The sequence below is a fragment of the Palaemon carinicauda genome, chromosome 3, assembly GCF_036898095.1.
Source record: "Palaemon carinicauda isolate YSFRI2023 chromosome 3, ASM3689809v2, whole genome shotgun sequence".
NCBI lineage: Eukaryota > Metazoa > Arthropoda > Malacostraca > Decapoda > Palaemonidae > Palaemon > Palaemon carinicauda.
This window is the reverse complement of record NC_090727.1, coordinates 154898888-154925198: the sequence shown is the minus strand read 5'-3', so window position 1 is coordinate 154925198 and position 26311 is coordinate 154898888. Positions and strand designations below refer to the sequence as shown.

At 34.9% G+C, this 26311-nt stretch overlaps 1 protein-coding gene across 6 annotated transcripts in view; it reads right to left on the bottom strand.

Annotated features, from left to right (window-relative positions):
- The window catches only part of Cdep (Chondrocyte-derived ezrin-like domain containing protein), a 262650-nt gene that overhangs the window by 91912 nt on the left and 144427 nt on the right, over positions 1-26311 (bottom strand). For 4 of the 6 annotated variants that reach the window (XM_068371013.1, XM_068371014.1, XM_068371018.1 and 1 more), the window contains one exon: positions 18503-18733. The exons of the other annotated variants lie outside the window; for them this stretch is intronic. In XM_068371013.1, coding sequence (XP_068227114.1) covers positions 18503-18733 — 231 coding nt within the window. The remainder of the gene's footprint in view (positions 1-18502; positions 18734-26311) is intronic. 6 annotated transcript variants of the gene reach the window in all.

Here is a 26311-nt window from a genome sequence, read left to right as displayed (position 1 = left end):
GAGAAGAGCAAAAAACGATAACGACGTTACTCGTACGCCTGGCAGGCTTGAATGAAACGTTTATCCTCTTTCTCCCTCCGTCTCTATCTCTATCTCTCTCTCTCTCTCTCTCTCTCTCTCTCTCTCTCTTGACTTAGAACCTGAGAGAAGAGCCCAATCATATATATCGTTAAAACATATTATTGTTAAAGGAAAAAAACTGAAAAGTTCCTTTATTAGGATCAAAACCATTAAGTTAAGAAAGAATAAACAAAACGCTAGACACGGTTACTCTTACTGCAACGTGAAACCGTGAACATTCTTTCTCTATCGTAACGATAGAGTGCAAGTTGTACGTTCTGAACGTCAACAACTGCAGAGACAAAACAAAACGTTAGATCAGCTTTGAAAACAGTACGAGACTGTCAAAGAAAATCTTTCAAACTCTGTGGCGGAAATAGCATAATATGTTAACAGGTAAAACCGAAATGACGGGCTCAAAGTTTATTAACTTCGGTAAAAGACCGCCTACTATTAGGAAGGTCGAATATAAACAAATATAAAAATTAATTTTAATGAGTTTATAATAAAAGGAAGTTAATCGAAGAGGCCTATAAGAGGCGGAGAGATATAAAATAAATCTATAACTTTTGTTAAGCAAAATTAAGAAAGAGAGTCTATACTCTCTTAGACACCAACACTTCCGTCTAAGGGAAGGGTAGGCCATTGAAAAGTGAACGAGAGTTCATACTCTCTCGTCACCAAAATTAATCAAATTAATTCCAAAAGCTAACTAAGCTAATATAGAAGTTTCCAGTAAAGCGACAGCCGAAATCAAAGAGAAATACTTCACCAAAGTCGTGAAAATACTCCAAGAACATAAGCGTATCCCAGAACGTCTTGCCGGAAGCACGACAGAGGAATAATTGAGGAGGTGTCAACAAGAAGTACTTGAGTACCTGGCCACAGGTGGCGCTGGTAAATACACCCCCTTCTAGTATTGTGATAGCTGGCGTATCCCTCCATAGAATTCTGTCGGGCAACGGAGTTGACAGCTACATGATTATCGGGTAAGTTTAATATTGAAAAATATCAGATAAGTACTGTAACAACTTTAAAATAGATGTTACTCATAAAGTATGAAAAGAAACTTGTGTTAAATTGTCCAACATAAATCCATTCTCGGCAAGTTTTAACTTCTAAAGTTCCATAGTTTCAAACACCAGATTGGGAACATCATTCAACAACCTGATAAATAGCTGGAATAAAACTTCTAGAATACTCTACTAAGTAGTATTGACCCTTAGGATGGAGAAAAACTTTTAGAATTAACTGCATAACCAATATTATGTAGAGTCTGGGGAGATTTGAATGCAAAGGATGGTTAGAATTATGCAAAATGCATAAAAAACTAACTGAATAATAATATCAAGATCAGGAATACAAAATTTAATAGACCATAGGTTTCTGTCCAACAAATTTAGATGAGTCAGCAATTAAAGACCAGATAGAAAAACAATAATCATAGCAATTTAGAATGAAAGGATTAAAACATTTCTTCAGCAAATATTGATCACCAAAAACCTAACAAGACTTCCCCAAAGAGCCAGTTTTTTGTACAATTGAAGAAAAACAGAGCAAAAGTGTTTCTCAAAACTCAATTTGCAATCAAGAATCACACATTGAATTTAGACTGAGCTGTGTATAGTTAGAGAAACATAACGCAAAGATCTGCATGTTGAGGAGTGCTTGTCCTGACTTACCTACCACCGTGAGTTTTGTTAAGGGTTTAACTTCATGCTCTAAAATATACCCCAAGCACTAATTTTAGCTAGATCTCTATTAAGAGATTGAGAAACCATAGGTCTATATTTAGGCGAATGGAATTAATGTAAAGAGAGTAGCATCATCTGCATATGGAACAAGCTTGTTTTCGATGAACCTCCCCTGCAACTTCTAAAACCTGAATTTAAAGATTTTTGTTTACGAGGCACAATAAAGGTCAAGACAGAATATCAAATAGAAATCTAAAACAAAATGAGCCTTATACAAGTTAGCATGTTAAGAGCACTGTAGTAGCTTAAGGACTAAACAGGAACCAGAAATGCTAGTCTTTTTGGAATCTGAGATGACAATCTATAGATTTTATCTGCCATCAAGTTAGAGAACTGATGAGTATAAAGAGTCTTGGAAGTAGCTATTTAAGCAGAATTGGAAGAATAAAAATCTTCCAAACTTATCTAAATCAACTTACGGGAAATTTCTTGGCAATATGTTACATAAGGTTTGAAAAGGAGAAAATTTCTCACTTTTAAGGTCTGTATCTGTGTTTTCTTCGAATACATCCAATCTTTTTATGATCGAAAAATGTGTGTGCCCCCGGGTTGAGACATTTAGAACTTGCTTCCATCCCCCTGAGCTTTTAGGGCCTAAGAATCCCCTGTTGCAACTGTACAGCCGGTTGAACAGAAAGCAAATAAGCTAATTTCCTGGTTTGTTTACAACTGGATACGAGGGTTGCTGTGCATATGTGCAAAGGACTCGTCTTGGCAGAAAATGCACTAGCGCCTACATTTACTTTTTATAGAGATAACCTGTGATGTGATAGTGGCTGAGCTTGCAAGTGAAAGGAACACACTATCATTCGAACGATAAACTTTACTTAAAACTTCATAAACCCCATCAAGATTCAAGGGAATCGTACAATATGAAACGCCACCCACATATATAATACAAGATTGTTTAGGAGCACTTACTTTACCAAGTGGAGTGATATTAGGATGCAGACTACCAGCTTAGTCTTCCACCTCACAATCTAGTTGTCTAAGACCGACTAGGACTACAAGAATGCCAGACTTTAGCAACAGAAGGGTCTAAAGCAACTAAAGAATTTGAGGATCTGTGAGACTCTTTTGAACCTGTACTGCACAACAAACTTTCAGAACCCTTACTAAAAGAAACACTATTTACACTAAACAGAACTTGAGATTTTAGGTTAGATTGGCAACTGGGAGGGTAGGATCAGAATTACTGCTTTTAAGAAAGGACTCATTGGACATCTGAAATTTAACAAAAGCAGTATGGAATGTCAAGAGTGTTTGAAGCTCATCACTACTGTATTTAAAATTGACTGAAAATGTGAATACCCCAAAGGTGGTGGCATATTCTCATCATCATCACCGCTATAATCTACTGCCTTATTCTTCCCTTGATTTCCCCCAGAACTAAAGGCAAGATTTCACTTGTGCTTTGATCTTTTAACTTCATGGGCTACCATTGAAACAGTTTTTCATGCTAGGACCCATGACACAGGCATACTCCTCACAATGGTTACTGTATTTAAATCACAGTATTACCACACAATACACAAAGAGAATCTGAATCATGGTCTCCCAGAAACAATTCCCTTGGACAGTCCACACCATAATTGCTAACAAATTCTGGGGAAAACATCTTGATCTAGAGTACATCCAAATTAAACTGTGACAACAGAGAAACTGCAATATGAACATCATACAAGTTCAGAAATATGAAATTTCATCATTAAAATTCTGTTGTTTTGTAAGCTGCCAGGCCACATATAAATATACAGTATGAAAACTAATGGACTTATAACAATACCCTGAGGAACACATACTCCCTGCTATCTATGACTTAAAAATTCAATATTGATGCCAAAGAAAGACCATTTGAGCCAGAATACCACCGTATTTCATTACCACATTGATCAGAAACAGCCTTAAAAAGAAAGGGAATGACTTCTTTCAGAAAAAAGGAAAGCACTATGGCCTACACATAATCAAAAATAAATTCTCAAGATATAGATGGTAATGCCAAAATCCTGAAAAGAAGTATCAAGAGCTTTGGTCACACATAACACGCTTCTACAAAGACTCTGGGGCAAACAATAAATCAAACCATGACCATTTCTCCATATGTGATAAAACAGTTAGGACTGTAAGTCGTAAAGCTCATTAAGTACGTCAGGGTTGCCAAAGCCATTAGGAATGTAATCTCCATCATCAAATAGAAAATTGAACCCTAACATTAAAGCTTGTGAGGAGTTTGTTCAAACTTTCCTCCCAGCTACATTGTGTCATCAATGACATAAGAAATAACTGGTCAAGATGAGAAAAATCTACACCCCAGCAAAGTAAAACACAGGAAGAGGCCTATTTAGAATCTGATGAAAGCAGATAAATGATCAATGGTTGAATGCAAAATCTTTGAAGAAAAAGGCCTATAAATTTTGGGATCAACTCTGAGATCTTTTGTTCCAGAACATCCCTGTACAGGGGTTTACCTCAAAATAAAGTCCTTTAGTTACTTCCCGAACAAAGGCCTTTAGAATTTTCCTTTATAGAATGGTAAATTTCTATAATGACCATCACACTTTGTATCCGTAAAACTAGACTTAATCTGTTTGGTAAAGGAAATGTAACTCAAACACTAAAATCTCCTCAGCTATGGAAAATTAACAGTAGAAACCTTCACCTGTGTCGGACTCGCTGTGTAAGTTGGAGAGGATTTTGATACCATTCAAGTCATAGGCAGGGGTGAAGATGCAACAGGATATTGATGGTAATGAAAAGCAGACCATAACTGGCTAAACATTACTGACACTGTTGTTGATCATGACCTATGCTACTGGCTCTGGAAAATTAGTTGCTATGGCTCAAGTAGTCAGCAGCAAAAGTGGAGGAATCAGCCATGTAGATGGAAAATGGAGCTTAAAGTGCCTTTTTCTTAATAAAAGTTGGTATGACTGACATATTTCTACACACAAATAAGGTAGTTTATAATAAATAGGGTTGTAATGAGCAAGTAAAGTTTCTGTTAACCTGATGTATGCACCATTAAATTCACTCTTAAAAGCCAAAGCTTTTGGTAATAACAGGTTAATCATCTATCAGGATAATCATCTATCTAACAGCCTATTGATATGAACTATACTAACAATGAAAGTATTTTTCCTGTTGATAACTAAAAATACATAAATGAAAGGAAATAAATTTGGCAGAATCTATTACAATATTAACCATGAAAACAACGGGAAAAACACAAAGGATGGAAAAATTAATAGAAAAAGAATAAAATGATGTATCAAAAACACATTAATTCCTGCTGCTCCCCATCATCTTTCACAAACAAAAAAACAAATACGTAATGATGCATTTAACAAAGTAAGTATAAGTTCTGAAAACATAATGTTTACAGCTAACCAATGGCAGTTAAACTAGCTAATATTCCTATCCAATGCTCATAGCTGTTTGCTATTAGTACATGAATCTAAGTCAATACTGCATTTCACCTTACACCTGTCTGGTATATAGTCTATAAGGGGAGACAGAAAAGGGATTTTGACGAAGGAAAAATCTATTTCTGGGCTCGACCTGTGTCGCTCCGTGAAATGCTCCACTAGCACCATTTCTAAGGCATAGATATTGCTGAATATACCCGAGAAAAAAAAAAAAAAAAGAGATGCATGGAATGCCAGGAATAAACCTAGCTCGCTCACTCATTGTGTCGGTATAGAAAACTGGGGCGTGATTGAACCACGACCATAGATCCCTCACCAATTAGACCTCTCCTTCATCAACATCCCCCCTCTCTACCCCTACATCTCCCCACCCTCTACATTCCTCCTTAGCACTTGCGTTGGTCAGACGTGTTTGCATATTTTAGTCCAATCATTTGTAATGATCATATGTTGTAACTGGCATAATCTAAATGGTTAAAAAATCAGCAACCTCAATTACAAAAACTAAGATTTTCAAGCTCAGAAAAGAGTAATTATATGACATGTTTTGATTTAACTAACACTAATATTTCTCCAAACAGATTTTTCTACAATTCTGCACAGACTAATTTATACAACGTCAAGACAGTAATCAAAATTCAATAGTATGTTAGCTCAAATAATATGGTTTAGATAATCTAAATATAATTTCCCATACCTGTTTCAAGTGCAAATTTTAGCATATACTACTCATTGAGGATCTATTCCTATACACAAAAACATATTACATATTGTGAACCTATTTGTCTCCATGTAAGAAAATATAAATAAGATCTTAAACTCTTCCAGTGTCAGAATTTCAAGGTTTGCAGACTTTTCTGAATGTCAATTAGTAAAAAAAATCTTGATAAGATCAACATTAAAATTTCATGAATATTTCAAAATTCAACAAGTGTTCTAAATACTTCCAAGTAGCAATTCAGTAAATTCATAACTTCTGGATTTACGTACACTTGTCTATTTTATATATAATTTTTCCTGTCATTAATATAGATTGATGTAATTTAACTAATAATTGATTCATATTCCTAGACTCTCATAGCACTCAACTGAAGGGAAACGTAATTTGAAGGAAGTTGAAGAGAAAAGATTTATAGACGTTGGGAAAATAAAAAAAAAGAAAGGCAGGGCGCAAAGCAACTAGGGCCAAAAGGATGCTATAAAGAACCTTTAGTGCTTTCTACAGTGTGCCACATAAAGTATTCTGTAAGTGATAACCCCTTGGGGTTTTTGTATAATACAGATATACATATATATGAATTCATGCACTGTCTGATGGAAAGGAAGATTTACAATAAGGAGATTTTTTGGACAGTAGGCTCATTTAATATTACTGTAATTGTAAAAAAAAAAAAAAAAAAAAAAAAACAGTAATGATAGAGATTGTTCTACAATGGACGATGAAAAATCATCTTTATTCGTCATAACACAAAAGTTAATTTTAAGTAATATGTAAGATTCTTGGCTGAAGGATTGAAAAGAGATGAAACACATTCAAGGTGAAGTTATCAACCGCTGAAGGGATAAAAATTAAAAAAGTTATTGTCCTTCTTATACATACTGTACAGTACTTCTAATATTTTACTTTGCTCAAAAAAATTAATCTTTATTGAAATAACAATACAAAGAATTCAATTTTAATTTGCTGGTTTCATTAAGATGGTCAATTACAAGGCTAAATTAATTGTGAATGTATAAAAAAAAAAAAAAAACCACTAAACTTGTGCATGTCATACTTGAGATTATAAGTACCCTTTTATATGCTAAAAACATATCTATCACCTCACGCAAACCTACACGTACTCTCAGACAAAACAAACGTTGTATACCAATAGAAAAGCACGCTATTTGTGAGCATAATAAAAAGTTATCCCTTGAATAAAAAGAAAAGTTGATAAAATTACAGTTTTAATTTTGGGTTACTGCAATTATTAGACTACACTGCTTTAGGTTTTAATCTCATACGAGATAAGCATTTTACTTTTTAATTCCTTAAATAATCAAGAATGAGACCAGCCAATTTTCCCCCAAATTAAGAAAAAAAACCTCTTCCAACATGACTCAAAATTTGCTGTCAGCAAAGACATTTAATAATTCTGAGGGCTATACAAAAACATAAAGCTACAGGATATAATTCCAAATACACTATAATGTTCTGCATTTATCTAAATCTAGTACCAATACACTATTACTAACCTATATTTACATCAAGAAACTAATAAACTTGAAAGGAGAGCAATGCGGTTCTAACATTAACGATTTTTATTAACCAATTATTAATTAACAGACTCTGGAAGGAAGTCTTAAACTCCTCTAAATATCAATACTTGAAAGACTGGAAAGCAAATATAACATATTCTTTTTTAGTCTTTCTACAAGAATTAAACAATTATAAACAAACAAATGAGGTAAACCTAACAACGATACAATATAATGCGTAGAGGCCTTGTACTAAGAAGGGTCTATATGAATCCTGTAGAAATTTCAACTCTTAAAATACAGAGAGAAACAAGAGGTAAATATGAAAATAATTAGATGGCTTTAAAGGAAATACGTCAAAATACTATTCTGCCATTAAAAAACAAAGTAAACTCTCATAAGAGAAATATTACATTTGTGAAACAAAGACCTTTATACCCTGGAAAACTGTTAAAACTTAGATGCTGTTGAGAAAACAGTTTATGCCCTTGATACTTATTTCTAATCTTTTATCATTATCAAAAGATTGAAATTTCATAATAGAAAATTCTGGAAAAAGTTTTCTTCAAATACTTTTGATATTTATTAAACTGCGTTTTGGATCTTTGAACGAGGTAAAAATTTGTCATCTTTTAAATGTTTTGAGAATTTTTCATGAATAACCGATACAAAAGTACTAACAATAAGAAACTTGAAAATAAATAAGTGATAAACCCTCTGGGATATGCTATAATAGAGCCAAAGGGAGGTGTTCAAAGTGCCCCAAACCCTAAACCTATCTTATAGCCTACTCTATGAAAACACACAAAAAGACTAATAAAACCTATAGAGTCGATGGAAGTGTAAACAAAAACTAACAGACTTTTTTACTTGAAATGCACCCATAAGTCTTTACTATCATTGCTATATCCCTACTACTGGGCTACTATGATCAAGTAGCACACACAATGCAGACGACTGAAGTAAATTGTTTGACAGCATGAATAACTAAAAAAAAAAACTAACTTTTTAAATTAAAGAAAGGCACCTGCAGGCTGCTAAATACTCAAATGTCAAGCTAATCTACTATGACAATATTTCCCCATTTCCTACCATGGGCACCCAATAGGTGAATCCATATCACCATAAGATTAGTTATTTCTATACTTGCCAGACATTAATAATGCTTCTCCTCTAGAAGCTTTGATTAATTGTCATTTACCGATAAATTCTTTTTAAATTCTCAAAATGTTCCCTGTTTCTTTCGCTTTAATAAAGATGTCTTTTTTACGAAACATTGTAAAGGTAAATGGTAAGAAGCCCAGTACTGAGACGCTACCACATTTTATAAGTGGATTGTTCATGAACCACATTCTCTTTGAGTCATGTCAACTGTGTTGTGATTTAGATAACCATGTGAGGGGTGTGTTGGCCTTATGGTGCCTCTCATGGAAATTCATGTTTCAATGATTGCCAATCTAGTTAAAAGTTCAAAGCCAAAAAGGACACTTGCTTTCAGTTCAGGGGGAAATCCAAGGAAGACTATGCTACTTTGATTATACAGTAGTGGGAACGATGACAAAAATGACAAGCTAGCACTGTTAGCTCATTTATTTAGCCAACAAAGTTTTGATAATGATGAGCTTCAAAAGCTCCTGATATCTCCAGCTTTATTTTTTAAATATCAGAAGTTCAGTGACTCCTTACTTAAAGGTTGTAATTTTGATCCTACCCCTCTGGTTGCTAACCTTAACATAACTCCTAAAGTCTCAAGAAAGGTTTCCTAGATATTCGAGAGCTTTACATGCAATGAGCACGCATACATACAGGGACAACACTTCAATATAAAACAAATATCCGTGCTTAAAAGTCTTAAATTGTTTATGTAAGCATATGCTCAGGTATACTCCTATGGCATAACCTACTATGTAAAAACACTAAAAATAAAATCCATTAACAAAGACTGAAATATTAGTAAACATACTGTACTGTACAGTATATAGAACTTTATATGTAGATCCCTCAATGCAATAATGCTACAGAATATTATTGAGCACCACCATTCATGGGAGCCAGCAATATACAATTAAAAGAAGAATTGGCATAATTATTCCACTTCCCAATACCACTGGAATCTTTCAGCTAGTCAGCATCTGGCAATCCACAAACGCACTAAGCTTGCCTCAATATGAGCACCAGACAAGAATCTTAGCTTATGCTCAATTATGACCAACTGGCTAGTAACCTTCAAACTAAAGCATGTACGCAACCCAACATACTTAGGACCTATGTTTGAGGGTTTAAAGTACTGTTTTATCAAATTAAAACTAGGCTAATGTTCTTAAGTGCTTCTCATTTTTTTTTTTCGTACTAAAGACGGAATTAGATGCATAAATTCTAAAAAAATAGCAAACTTGCTTAGAACCTAATCACCAATACTTGATAAACGATAAACTTTGCTATAATTAAAATTCTAAGTTTTCATCTGTCATGGTCTTCAAAAAGTATATAAAAGGAAAAACTAAAATTACAAACAGCATTAAATGATATTCATCAAGTTTAGTACTATCTTTAGCCCCAAATAAAATATTACTTCTGATCCACTGCTTATCCCTGTGAAGAGGGCGCAGGGAATTTTTCTCAGTAAGAAATGTAAAACAAAGCACGTACACCAAAAATCTACACCAAAACACAAAGAATAACACACAATAGAAAAAGAAGGTTAATTACTTGTGTAAAAAAATTCTTATTGCTGGTATTCAAAACTAAACATTAATTTAATCAAATTTCTGGACAAAGAAAACTGCAAACTTGATCACTTATGCCTTTTTGTGATATTTGAATAATGATAATATTTGATAGTGTACTTTAGAATTAGCATGAATACTTCTAACTACAGTACATGTACTTCAAGTTGAATAAGAAAATAAAATATAAGAGCACGTGTGGAAAATGTCAAGTAGTGTAATATTGGCACAGATGACAACTTAAATCAAATACACATCTGTTAACCCTTTTACCCCCAGGCTATTTGGAACTTTCCAACCCTTAACCCCCACGGGTTATTTTTTTTTCAAGCACATTTTGCAGTATATTTTTTTTAAATTGCTCTAACAGCCTTAATTTTCATCATAGAGAGGTCAGGTTTGTCTCATTCTCTTGGAAAATGCCTGAAGTTTTTCTAAAAAATTTTAAAAATATGAAAAAAAAATGTAAATAGCAGTTTTTTGCAAGGACGTACCAGTACGTTCATGGGGGTAAAGGGATGAGTTTTGTGAAACGTACCAGTACGTCCTTTGGGGGTAATAGGGTTAATAAATATTTTGCTGCCTATAAACACTATTACCTAGAGTTGATAAAATTATTACCTTTAAATGACTCGGTCTTGAGATATTGAGTATATGTATGATATACTATACTGGAAAATTATTTAAAATTATTTCATCAATACTTTTTCATTTATCTTGACTTGATCATTACATGACTGTCACATTTTCTCATAAGGTGCTCTATTCAATTTTCACTTAATTAACTTTTAAGAAAATTCCAAGTGAGGATTAATGAACAATAGTCATCAAAACGTGAAGAAACTAAAAAAGGAAAAAAAGGAAAAAAAAAGAAACAGCTCCCAGCTCCTTACCAATTCACAAATAATACTAATATAAGATTTACCTTTAGCACTTCATATGGCACACAAGTAACTCCAGAGAAAATGGAATACAGTATTATTCCAGCATTCCCAATTTGTTTTTAATTATCAATAGCATAAAATATTTAAATAAACGATTAGTAAAGGTAAACAAATATGTCAGAGCTCATGGATAACGATGGTTATAATCTTTTGCTGTAATAATGCATATTTCTCTGTAATAGTTCTTGTTATTCATAGGTACCTTAATTTCCCTTGAAAATTATGTAAATTTGATGTGAATTTCATGAATTCAAAGTGGTCTGATTATATCTTTATCGATAATTCACAAAAACAGATTTTTAATAAAATAGATTATTTCTATATTCACCTGATATTCATGTTTCTCTCTTGAAGCCTGGTTTATATTGACTTTACCCTAACTCAAAAAAACAATTTCTCATTTTCTCCCCTTTCAAAAGATAAGCCTCTAGTATAGTGTTGAGTTTCTGGCAGTTAATGGCAATAATTTTGGCTTGCGTTACACCAAAATGTTGTCTCTTTTCCGTCTCATACATTTTTGGCGGATGTTTTGATGGTTTTCAGTAGTACAGCGTTTATAGGCCGTTTTCCTCACCAGGAAGATTTTTAGGCAGATCCCGTGGTAAAACTCGGCCAAAATTTCTGCTTTTGCCTGAAGAATAATGTAGCCAAAGAGGAATGTACTTTAGCTTATGAAGCTCATTACTATCAAACCCCGAAAACTTGTTAATAGCTTGAGTGGCATTAACATTATAACCTCACAGTAATCAGATACCCTAGTCTTCTCTGAATTTTTCCTTGAACTAAACATTAGCTTCCTTTCACATTTGAAACTCTTAATCTGGTCAGCTAACATCAAAACACATCTCTCCATAAGAGGAACAAAGCCATTCACATTCCTAACAAAGCTTATATATATCACAATAATTCACCTGGCATGACTCTTACAAACAGAATGAGGATCATGATCACACAGAAATAACTTAATTGAACAATTTACACAGCCATTACAAAGAAATTCAGGAGACATCCCTTATGATTTCTAATAACCTAAATAAAAAAAATCTACAATCTGGAGAGGTTAAATTGACAACCCTGTAGCGTGAGAGTGACGAGTAAACTAAGAAAGCAAAGTATCTGTGACATACTCAAGCCAAGAAGATTATTGCCATTAATCCCAGATTGTCTCAGTACTGTACTGGAGGCCTAAGCCTATTGATAGGAAAGAAAACAGGAAATTTCTTATTAGAATAATAGTCAACATAAACCAGGTTTTGAGAGAAAAGCATTACGGACATCAGGAGAGTTTCATAGAAAAAATACTGATTTTCACAATAAACTTGACATGGATAACTTCAAACATTTAATTATTATGCACGAAATGTGTACACAGTGCTATGTAAACAATGATTGTTCACATCAATTATATCATTAAATATTTCAGCCAGACAGTTCATATACTGTACAAAAATAATTTTCATGGGACCGACTCTTTTTAAGAATTTGTTATTATTACTGACCAGATTTAGTAAACCAGGTTGTGATTACAGTAATCCAAAATTTATATACTACCTGAGAAGAAGATATAAAGGGAATGTCAATCTTCAAATAGCTTATGCATCATTTTCTTTTAGTAATTCTACTCTCAATCTATTACGATTAGCAAATAAGACAAAATTAATTATGGATCTACTACTAGTAAAATATAGTAATTAATCTTTAATCTATAAATATTAGCTTAAATTATTAAAACTATAACTTATATTAGATATCAATTTAACTCAAAAGGCCACTTGTTTCACCATAAAAAGAATTCAGAAAACTCCTAGCATTGTACTCTAAACTAAAATAAAAATCAATGATCCCATCTACTAGTAAAATGTAAAAGACAATATTCTTAGATACAAAAAATTAACTATATCTGGCAAGTTTCCCCAATAGTCAGCAAAAAGTATTTGGCAAGCCAACTTTAGAAACTAATCCTATTGTATGGAAGTGGAAGACACTCTCAAATATGAAAGTAAAATATTGCAATTGAAATTCTAATAAAAGATAATGCTATGAGAACCTTTTAGAAATACAAAGCTCTTAGCAAAATGGCCTGTTTACAATGAACACAGATGAACAGTTTATATTAAACTAAAAGTAAAATAAAACCCCTTCAGTTTTTGTCGGAAAGATTCTGTTACATTATCAAAACAGATGATCAAACACCATCTTGGCGTTGAACGACTTCAAGAGCTTTGTACTGCCTTGATTATATTCAAAAGCAATAAGAAATAGAATACTGTTAAACAAATATTTCTGTAACTAAAAAAACAAACGCCTTTCATTCACATTTACCGTATTTATGACTAAAAGGATACAAGGATTAATGAACTTCCTTGAACTTCCAACACTTAATGCTGAAACCAGAGTTCTATCTCAACCTTCCTTGAATAAAATACCAAGACTCACTCATATGACATAGGAATCTGTTCTGGTACTGAAAATTTATGAAGTACTGAAACAGACATGCTGTAAAAGAAGTCATCTCACTCATCTTAAATATTCCCCTGATACTCTCAATTTATTTAAGGGTTAGATTGTGCAAACCTGTGTTACCATATTTCTCATATTTAAGGTAAATGATGCATAACCAAATTCCTTACTCTCCATGAAGGATTTTTTACCACTAAAAAAATTTAGTTTCATCCCATTGAAATTACATGAGAAAATCTGTATTGAAAAAATAAAAAGTCTGAAAGTGTCTCGAAAAGTATAGAAATATCATAGAATGATACTATAATACCAGTGTTAATATAAGTGATTTTATGGGGTATGTATCAAACTGCAATGAACACATTTTCTTTCATGTTATACTTTAGAACGCAGAATACTTTAATTTAAAGATAATATTGCAGCAGTTTGAACTCACACCTCAAGTAGCCCAATCTGAGCACTTTTATCACTCCAAACAAAGAAAGGACTGAAATGTTACATAGAAGCAACTGACGCAATATCTTACACTGCTACTTGAGTAGCAACGTCAAACCATATGATTGTTTTATTTTCTTTCAAATAATAGTAGCTAATGAAAGAGATGAAAATAAATCCCTTAAAATAGGATAAAGTTCTATGTCTAATAAATATGAAAAATTATCGTTGTGCATGTGGTACTACTTATTTCCCTATTTTAAATCATAAGCTTAAAATAAGACAACAGTTCACAAACTGATGATTGAGCTTCAATAACACATAGGTGTTTTAGAGTATGAATTCTTGGGATTCATTATCTTAACAGTAACAGGAAGCAGTAGAACAAATACCAACATCAAAATACTATTGATAACCAAGTTTTGCATGATGTGAAATATATTGCTCATGAACATCAACTATCAGTATGATGATAACAGAAATTCCAGCGTGCTCTCCTTCAGAGCACATAAACAATAGATAAAAAAATTTCCGATGACTGCACCAAATTGGAGTCTGCATAAGTATCCTTATCCTTAAGTCTAGAATTATGTAAGCACAAAAAAAAATTAGTGCAAGTGTTTCAATATGATGGTGTCAATAAAAAAATTTATGTGAGCAAATAAAGGGAGTGAGACATCATAACAGACAGTAACAACACATTCTGTGAGATCCCTGTAACAAATACATTAAATCTATAAAATGAAAAATGAAAAATAGAATGTATTAAAAGCTATTCCATTCTCCACTATCAGTTTGAGCAGTTAGACCCGCAGTAGAAAGGTTCTCCCTACTCTCATGGAGGTGAGTCCCTCTTACTTCAAAATCTATAGCTACACGATGCCTTAAATCAATGGCTGCGGACCCATCAGGTTTAGTAATAGGCATTTCTCTAGCAATAGGTGTAGGAGGAGTTAAAGGAGGGCTTGGGCTTCTAGAAAGGGAAGGAGGCCTCATAAACGGTCTGGGAGGAGGAGGAGGAGGGGGAGGAGAGGGAGAAGAAGGTTCTCTCCTTAAGCGTGTGGGAGTCTTGGGTTTGGTGGCACTTCCTTTCTCTTTAGTCCCCGATGTCCCCGGTTCCTCTTCTAACTCTTCAACTTGCTGGATATCTTCCAACATCTCTAAATTATTTTCGGGTTCTTGTAATGTGTGGTTTTCTTCAGAAGCTGATTCCGACTCAGAAACTTCGTGGATTCCTTCAAACTTTACTGGAATATTATCGTAAATTCCTTCACTACTTAGATTTACTCTCTGATTAATTTCCATATAGTAAGTTTCAATATGACTTAATTCAGTATGAGGATTCTCTAAAAAAGCAGAACTTGGTGGGGATGGAAATTCATCGCTCTCATCCCCTGGCACAAATTCCGGTAAATCTCTCAAGAAAAACCTTGAAGCGTATTGAGGGACGCTTTCTGGTTCTTCAGCATTTAAACTTACTCTTCTGTCACTATGATTATCATCACTTGTAGAATTAGAATAATCAGAAGGTAATTCGCCTTGCTGCTCTTCAGATGGAATAGATGGTTGCTTTTCTTCAGTAGGGGTGGAAATTTTACTGTCAGTGTGTTCAGGCTCTGGTTCTGGCTCAGGAAGACCTATATGATCCTGTTCATGTTCTTGCTCAGAGGTTGTGCTTCTTTCACTGATACGGGATAAAGTTCTAGATGGAAATGCATATCCAACATCAATTTGACGGGTGAATGGCTGGTAATACTCAGGCTCTTGGTAATCATCAGGGTATTCATCAGCTATATCTGGAGACTGAGGAGACTGATCGCTCATCTGCGCATGATCGTCTTCATCATCATCATAATAATCTTGGTCTAAATCCTCTTCTGCTTCTACAGTAGCACCCATAGGAACCTCAACTCCGGATTTTGGCACAAAACATACAGCTCCTGGACATTCATCGGGCTCTTCTGTATCTTCACTCTCCACAGACTGTATACTTTCTTCTTTCGTAATAGAAATTTTGTCTGGTATAAAAACATCTTCCAGATCTTTGTCCTCATCCACTGGTTCTGTAGTTACAATTACTTTATGATCCCCCATTCCCTCTACAACTTCTACAACATGAGCCCCAGATATGGAAGAAAGCGGTTTATCAGGCTCTTCTGGAGGTATAAGTGGTTCATTAAATTCATCCATACTAATTAAAGAATCATCAAGTATTATGCCATCAAAGAAATTAGTTTTCCTTTCAGTATCAGATGCCGTCGGACTCTTTTCTGATGCCGATGCAAGGGTAGACGAAGACGTATCAGGTTCTACAGATTCTGATTCCCGTTCAGGTTCATATTCGAAGACAGGAACATCAAAGAATGGTGACCTCTGACCAGGTTCAACTGATATTGAGGATCTTCTCCCTATATCTGAAAGCGAAGGTCGTCTTTCTGATGAAACCGACCCTCGTATATCAGAAGACACTGAGCTACGGTGATCAGAGCATATCGAGCTTCTGTGTTCTGATGACGATGACGACTTCCTTTCCCTATCGTCTCTGTCTCTGTCATATGGAGATCGTCTACCTACATCATGAACTGATGACCTTCTTTCCTTATCTAAAAAGGGAGATCTTCTCTCCGATTCGTGAAGAGAAGAACGACGTTCTCTATCTGCTACAGGTAATGGAGACATGTTACCAGAAGGTCTTCGCTCAGCATTTATTGGATAAGGAGATTTTCTTCCAATATCATGAGTAGATTGCCGTCTTTCTCCAGGCAGTGATGGTCTTCTATCAAGTATCGATTCATCTATTTCTTCTATACTCATTTGACTGTCTTTAGAACCTAATTTATTAAGACGTTCATCAGGAAGCCTATATCTCTCTATAACAGTACGTTCCGAAGCATCACTTTCATCTATTTTTCTTTCCCGAGAAGTGTCGGTGAGATCCATTTCACCACTAGATGGTGATTCTTCTTTAACTTCAGGAGGTGGTGGTAAAATTTCCAAATCAAATATATGAGGGTGTTCCTTCTCTTCAATGACAACGATGATCTGATCCTCTTGTTCCGATTCTAAATCTAGATCCTGTAGATCACCTTGATCATCTTCCTCTTCATCGCTACTACCCTTAATTCTTGTAATAAGATCCATATCAGGAGGTGGAGGAAGAAATTGAACTTGTTCTTGCGATGGGGTCAAATCATCATCTTCCTCCTCCTCTTCTCTTACATCTTCTGGATGAGGGGGAATAGAATGAGGAATTTCTAGTGGTGAGCAAATGTCACTGTCAGTATTACCACCAGAATCACTTCCCCGTCCAGCTCCTCCGTACATATGATACATTGGTTTTTTATGGAGTGAAGTAAAGTCCATGGATCTAGGTCTAGCTTGGGAGGAATATGATGTTATACTTGGTGGACTAGTTGAGGTGCTTCTTCTATGCTGCAAAAAAGCTCCGTGTTGTAAATCTAGTGGCCTTGGAGTAGTGGATGATCTTGTATGCGAGGAGAGGGAAGACCCTCCATCACTTTCACAAGAGCTCATTTTGTGTAAACTCTCCTGAGATGAGCCATAATCTACATAATGACCCATTTCTTTAGCTGCCCTCATGCTAGCTGATAACCTAGTTGTCATTGTACTTATACTTGCTGATGTATCTCCAATATCCCGAAGACTTTCATGTGAATCTCTACCCACCATAGATCGACTACTGGAACGTGATCTAATACTCGTACTTTCTGGGAGACTATCTTGGTGTTCTAACATACCATGACGAGGATGTGTCATCTGACCAAAAACTGAGGCACCATCTGTAATAGTAAGGGTTCCTAAGTGACGAGTTGACATAATATAACCTTTCTCACTGGTAATTTCACATACACTATTCTCATGAAACTCGGGGCTGCCTGGACTCGCAAGGTCTTCATCATCTACCTGTGATTGGCGAGAGTCGAGAGGAAGTTCAAGGGTTATTCTAGAACTTGCTCGACTTCCTGCCAGGCTACGAGACAGATTACCTGCTTGACTGCTGCTTCTAGTCCTTGGAAGACTACCAGTATACCCATTAGTTTGAGATTTAGAGGTACTACCGTGACTTCGAGGAAGGCTACCAGTATAACTTGTTGTTCGCATTCGAGTACCTTCTTCACCTTTCAATTCAGCCCATTCTAAGCACTCCGTGCTACCAAGTTCATTATTTAATATCAATTTTGACCCTGATCTACTGGGAACTCTCGAACTAGACTGTGAACCACTCCATTTCCCTCCTTCCCGTTCTATCAATTCATATGAATCATGAGAGAGATTATCACCACTATCATCCCCTTGGTCCTGATAGAGTCGATTATCAATGAAAGAATAATCTTTGATAGAACCCTCCATGAGAGCAGGATTAGAGTTAAGTTGTTGTCGTGAGGAAAATGTAGAGTTAGTGTCAAGGGAAGGATCCCTCTGGTAGTGGCGGTGCTGACCTGGATGATGAGGGTACTCAGGGTCATGACCACGCTGAGGACTGGAAGTAACTGATGTCTCTGGGGAGAGTGTGTCTTGCCTTGAAGGAGTTACACTAGGGGTCTCCAGGTCACGTGTATCGAAGTCATGAAGGTCAGCTGTCTCAGTCTGAGTAGGTGACCCAGGGGATTGTGGGTCGCCTGTTGAGGCCAAGGTCATGGAGCCACAGGATAAGGACACAGGTGTGCCAACTGGAAAATAAAGTTGTGTTAGTAGCAAACCAAAACACCTTTTACGGAAGACTAAGGATAACAAGATTAGTTGCATATCATTCTGTAGATATTAATATCAGATTATTAGTTTTAAGACATGACAATCATATCCAAGCATTTTCATGTGTTTTATGCTAACCATATTCAGACATGCAATTAATATATTCTAAAAATGTATAACATATGAGACCAAATACCACAAAATCATAAAGCTCATTGCTATGTAGGTCATGAGTACAGTGCAATAATAATTTTACCGTTTTTTTAAAGCTGTGCAATAAAAGAGCAACGAAAACTATTTGAAGTGGTATCGTTCTCATATAGATCTACATATCATACTTCTATCAAAATAAAAAATATCTAGCATTTCTCAAATGTAATGACACAACAAACATATGATACATTAAAATAATGAATTATATAGAAATTACTACATAATTTGGGTCTTTAAGACCACACAACCTAAAAACCTGTTTCTATACCATCATTATAATCTAGCACATCATTTACATACAGAACAAACATAAACACACTTGTAATTGTCAAATGAATTGAGTAAAAGACCTTAAGCAAAAAACATTGCCTAAATAGAAAAGCACTCTAGGTGCAGGCCACCAACACGGCAGCTTATTTCTCGAAACCAGGTTGCCTTTCCCAGAATCAATTTAGACCGTAAGCATATTTGACATCTGTGTAACAACCAGGTGCAAACCTGGGGTTATGGTTAGGGTTAATTCAGTCGACCTATTGTTTGACCTTGACCTTTGACCTAGAACTTGAAAAGTTAATGACTTCCATGTCTCAACATAGCAATTAATCGCTGAAAGTTTCACTATGAGTAAAATTGTGGCCAGGAAGTTATTCACAACAAACAGACAAACAAGGGCAAAAACATAACCTCCTCGCAACTTCGTTGGCAGAGGTTACTAGTCCATTACTTAGATATTTAAAAGTCAAACAATTTAAATAAATGTAGTTATGAAGATAACAGCATTAAAACTTGCTTATAATAAAGTAACGATCCTAAAAAAGGTTGCAGTAGAAGATCAATTTTTCTTCTTATCATTATTACTAGCTAAGCTACAATCCTAGTTAATATATGAGAAATAATGCATAAAGAATATAAAATATCTTAGGATCAGTAACATTGAAAGATATGTCATATATAAAATATGAAGAAAGACTTATGTTGGCCCATTCAACTTAAAAACATTCATTGCAAGTTTGAACTTCTAAAATTCCACCAAAGATAGTTCCATAATGTGGACACAGCTGAAATAAAACTTCTAAAATACTGTGTAGTGTTGAGTCATATGGTGAAGACAAGACTGTTGAAACTAACTGCATACGTAGTACTACGTACTGTCTGGGAAGATCTAAATGCAAAGAATGGTCCGAATTGTGAAAAAGCTTATGTAAGATGCCTAAAATATAACTGAACAACGATGCCACAGAATAATATTAAGATCAGCAAAATGAAATTAATAGAGCACAAGAATTTGTCCTACAAATTAAGATGAGAGTCAGCACCTGAAGACCAGACAGGAGAACAATGCTCAAAATGAGGTAGACTGAAAGAGTTAAAACATTTCATCAGAAAATCATTAAAGACTTTCTCAATAAGACAATTTTTTTGAAATTAGCTTATACTTCATTCTAGAGTATGATGTAATGGGAAATGCTACTCTCATTCTACTGTGTTGAACCTTCTGGGAGTAGTTGTGGTCTGTCTCCTGCCACCCACAAACTGTTAAATTAGTAGCAGCACACCTCTGCATACTTAGAATTAATATACCAGAATGAAGTAAGTGAATATTGCCCACCAGTCTACTTGGAACCTAAGTACTAAAGGACAAGTATGTCGCACAGTGTCAAGGATGAAGTATGTAAAAGCAAGCAAACTGTTTGTATTCTAATGAAACATAAGACTTTAATAAAAATTTTGTTTGTGTTCCTTTCCACCCGACCCTCTTGCGCCATTTCCCTCCCTGCACAATGCAGTTATGAAAAACAAATATACACGAGAACTTTATACTGTAGCTAACACATGCAAACTATTTAGTGATGAACCCTTTACATAGAAATTCTAATAATAAAGATTATTAAAAGAGTTCATACATACATTATGATTAAGTAATATTTGATATGTAATATAAAATGTTGATGAAAAATATAAATTTGCATTACAGTTATAAAAAAGTGTGTGCATGTGTGTGTGAGTGCACATGAAAAAGAAGCTTTTGAAATTGGATTATTGTTATTCAAATATTGTACGTTTGAATAATTACTATTAAAAATATTACTTCAAAGAAGAAAAAATAAGAATTAGAATTCTTTATAGAATTTAGAATAATCAATAACATCCTTATTTGTTGATAAAGAAATTTGCATTTTTTTCAAACAAAGCTTTTTAGAAGCGCCATTATGTGACGATAAGATATCATCATCATCATATATCATATCACCTCCTCCAAAGCCTATTGACACAAAGGGACTCTGATGATATGCATCGTGTTCGATTTTAACAAACTCAAACTAATTTTCCTTTCCTATATTTAAGCTAGCTCATAAATCAGAGCTGTCACCCCTTTTTCCACTCAAGCTGGTGTGAATTTTTCACAAATGGAAGAGGAATGGAAGTTAGAGAAGGTCACATTTCATGTTCTTATCTTACGCTATGTTTAGAGAGATTTATTTTTTAAACTGAAATTTTTCTGTTATAAAATATGAGAGATAGAGGAAAAAGATCTCTTTATAAAGCAAAAAATTTATGTAAAGCTTGCAAGGGAAGGTGTCACAAATACTGGGTGTGTCCAAAGACTACAAGAGATGAATATCTTGGTTTAATGAAGTAAACTTTCAGAATTTCCTATAATATTTTGTGTTATTTCTATTCAATATCATAAAGAACTAACATGCAAAACATTATAGGAAATACTGAAAAAAAGGAAATAAGAAAGGGTATAATGAACAATAAAAATGTGTGAATAACAGGGATGAAAAACAAACAATACAAAGGAAATATGAAAGAAAAACTATCATAGATATTTTACCAAATGTGGACTAGTCTTGTTTTCATCCTTCAAGTTATATAAACTAAATTGCTTTAATCTATTATACAGAAAAGTATCATTAATCATTAAAAGAAAACAATAAGCAGAATATAATTATATAAAACAATGAAAGGAAAATAAATTAAAAAGATATATTAAAATTTAATGTATATGAGAGAGAGAGAGAGAGAGAGAGAGAGAGAGAGAGAGAGAGAGAGAGAGAGAGAGTGTGTGTGTGTGTGTGTGTGTGTGTGTGTGTTTTTAGAGGTTGTTTCTAGATAAGGACTGTTACACTACCATTCACATACACTACTGTAAGTGTAGCGTACACTTCACATTATATAAATGCAATCCTTAAGGTGCAGTGATGTAAGGATTGCATCATGCAGCATTAATTTTACTGCATAAAACTTTATGATGTCTTAAAAAGTTCATTTTGGTTATCTTATTTCCTTACTTGTGGTAGGATAAATATTCATATGTTCATTGAAGTGAACTACTAATAGTATATCTACAGTATTTTAATGTATACTAAACAGTAAGTTAAGCCTTAAAACACGGCATTCAATTTCGTCAGCTGACCAATCAGTTTAAACATAAAACATTATCTCGTTCTTAAACATCACGAATTTTAAAAAAGATAATTGTGCTTCATTAGGGCATTTTTGTACAGTACTTTTGTTTTCAGTTCTGATTGTATTTCAACCATCAACAATTAGTGACTTTTTTTTCTTTACAGTATCGGATACAAACAAGTGTTTTGTTGATCATTCATATGGGGGTAAAATCACAGGAAGCTTCGATGCAAGAGGGAAAAAGGAAAGGATTCCTTCTCTGAATTCTGATGAGAGAGTATTTTTTGGACAGACAGTTTAGCTTTAACAGGACACCATCATTGGAATTATACCTCTTCTTTATTTCTGTGCATGCCACTACAAAGAAACTTCTACACCTCTGAAAAAACTCCTGCTGTTGAGCTTTCTTTTCCTATATAACTTTAACTCCTAGGTACATTTGGCTGTCACTAAGGAACCTTAAAATTATCGTACAAACTGTACGATAATGAAAAATGCTATCGTACATCGTACCAAGGCTGATTTATCGTACAATATTCATTGTACATGTATGATAATTATCGTACGTGTGGCAACACTGTCCATAACTTGTTTTGTTTGCAATATTGGAGTGGCAGCGACTTCCGAGTTATGAGTCGTCTTACCTTGTGGTGAAGCTGTGGTAATAATGTACAATTACCTTTGAAAAGTAGTATGAACTACAATACCATGATCTAAAACTCATGCAAACAATATACTGTGGTGCATACAGTAGGTTAACTGGTGTGTTGGTCAACTGCACCTAGGCTGTATTGTATTCTGTGTTCCAGGGGGGTTTTGTGAGTTGACCCACCCTAAAGCACTAAGTATTCACTAATTTTAGCTATTTTTAGGCTTTCCTACAAAACAGGAAGGCCAACTATATACAGTACTGTATATGTACAAAATAAAATGTACATAAAAAATAAGGGAAGTAGGAAAGCCTTCCTCCTACTGGAATTTTCCAGGAAAGACTGTAATACCATTCTCCAATAAAATCTTTGAGTCCGGTTGGCAACCCTTCCAGCATGTCTGTTTGAGTGGAATCCTGATGTTCTACCACTGGCAAGAGAGGAACTCCTAAACAACAATTCTGAGGATATTAAAGATATTGGACCACAGATTATTCCTAGAAAAAGACTCAAAGCACCAATCTGAGTCCTGGTTTTTATTTGAGGAACTACTATTGTTTTACATCTAAAACTGGCCCCAAAAAAGAGAAGAAATTAATTAATGTTTTTGAGCCTCAAAGATTCTTCCCACCTTAAGACGTGCACACCTGCTCTCTTCTCTTAATCATAACACAAACAAAGGCTGACATTGCATTGGGAGCTCCATCTTAAACAGTTTTATTTAAACATGTCAGATAATCCAAAACTAATTTAAAATCCTACAACTTTCTCTTCTATAAGACTAGCAATAACCTCTTAATATAGAATCTGCAAATATAAGTATTTCCAAGAATGCGTCTTATTTTATTATCCACTAACAGTATTTCTTTAGTAAACCAGTTTGAAAACATTGCCTTTAGACATTTTCACTTATTAGGAGTAATGATGGGCTCAAATCAAGAAATTACATTGAAATATACAAGATCAATTAACTGATTAGTCTTATACAGGTCAAAACATCTTTGAGATATAAAAGGCTTAAAGGCAAAATGAGAACCTGAAATACTAACCTTGCATTGTATTTCAGACAACAATATATTGATTCTATCCACAACAAAATTTGAAAACTAAAGTCTATAATTTTGAAAGCAGCCATCTCCAAAGACTTGGAAGAATAAGCAGCATCAGAATTTTTCAGCAATAAGAAGGTTTGAAAGATAGACATTTCATCACATTCAGGGTTTCCTTAGAGTTTTCTTCATCCTCATCTTCCCTTCCAGAAGGATGAACCAAGACATTACTACTGGGGCTTCCCATTGGTTTACAACTGGGTACAGGGCCTCCTACACATATGTATAAGGAACTTGTTTTGTCAGTAGAAATACTAGAGCTTACATTTTTCCGCTACAGTTAACCCAGGATGAGCTAGTGGTCAAACTTAGAAGCAAACGATGTGCACTGCCATTTCAAATATGATGCACATGATCATCATTAGCAGAAACTTCTTCAGCAACATTCAGTTCAATGGGACTCATAAGATATGCCACGCCGTATATGAAATACGAGGTTGCTTAAGAAAGCTTACTTAACAAGTGGAAGAATATCAGGATCCAGACTACCAACTCAGTTTTCTGCCTCGTAATAAGAGGGACTAGGCTGGTGGAAATGGTTTAGCAGCAGAAGAGGGATCTGAAGTAATTAAAGAATTTGAGGCTCTGTGTGTGAGTGTATCTCAAATCTGCATGGCACAGTATCAGAATAGTTCACTAGAAATCTTATAATTCACTAAAATGTCTAAATAAAGAACATTTGAAGGATAGAAACAGTCTGTAATATAAAAATGTTATTTTCATTAGTAAAATAAATTTTTGAATATACTTACCCGATGATCATATAGCTGTCAGCTCTGCTGCCCGACAGAAAAACCTACGGGCGGAATACGCCAGCGATCGCTATACAGGTGGGGGTGTACTTCAACAGCGCCATCTGTCAAGTAGGTACTCAAGTACTCGATGTCAACACAGAACCAATTTTCTCCTCGGTCCACTGGGTCTCTATTGGGGAACACGGGTGGGTCCTTTAATTTATGATCATCGGGTAAGTATATTCAAAAATTTATTTTACTAATGAAAATAACATTTTTCAATATTAAACTTACCCGATGATCATATAGCTGATTCACACCCAGGGGGGTGGGTAGAGACCAGCATTACATGTTGACATTATTATGAGCTAAGTATTCCGTATTTCATTTTAGCAGTTATTCAAAATAACAAACATAAAATAAATAAGTACCTGGTAAGGAAGTCGACTTGAACAATTACTCTGCCTTTTTAAGTAGGTCTTCCTTACTGAGCCTCGCGATCCTCATAGGATGCTGAGCGACTCCTAGGAGCTGAAGTATGAAGGGTTGCAACCCATACTAAAGGTCCTCATCAAAACCTCTAATCTAGGCGCTTCTCAAGAAATGACTTTGACCACCCGCCAAATCAAGTAGGATGCGAAAGGCTTCTTAGCCTTCCGGACAACCCAAAAATATTAATAAAACATTTCAAGAGAAAGATTAAAAAAGGTTATGGAATTAGGGAATTGTAGTGGTCGAGCCCTCACCACTACTGCACTCGTTGCTACGAATGGTCCCAGAGTGTAGCAGTTCTCGTAAAGAGACTGGACATTAAGATAAAAGACGCGAACACTGAATTGCTTTTCCAATAGGTTGCGTCGAATATACTTGCAGAGATCTATTTTGTTTAAAGGCCACGGAAGTTGCGACAGCTCTAATTTCGTGTGTCCTTACCTTCAGCAAAGCTTGGTCTTCCTCATTCAGATGGGAATGAGCTTCTCGTATTAACAGTCTGATAAAATAGGATAAAGCATTCTCTGACATAGGCAAAGATGGATTCTTAACTGAACACCATAAAGCTTCAGACGGGCCACGTAAAGGTTTTTAAATAGAACTTAAGAGCTCTTACAGGACATAATACTCTTTCTAGTTCATTTCCAACCATACGATAAGTTTGGAATATCGAACGATATTGGTCAAGGCTGAGAAGGCAGCTCGTGTTTGGCTAGAAAACCAAGTTGTAGAACATGTAGCCGTTTCGGATGAGAATCCGATGTTCTTGCTGAAGGCATGAATCTCACTGACTCTTTTAGCTGTGGTTAAGCATATCAGGAAAAGAGTCTTAAAGGTGAGATCTTTCAGGGAGGCTGATTGAAGCGGTTCGAACCTGTCTGACATAAGGAATCTTAGTACCACGTCTAAATTCCAACCAGGTGTAACCAAACGACGCTCCTTCG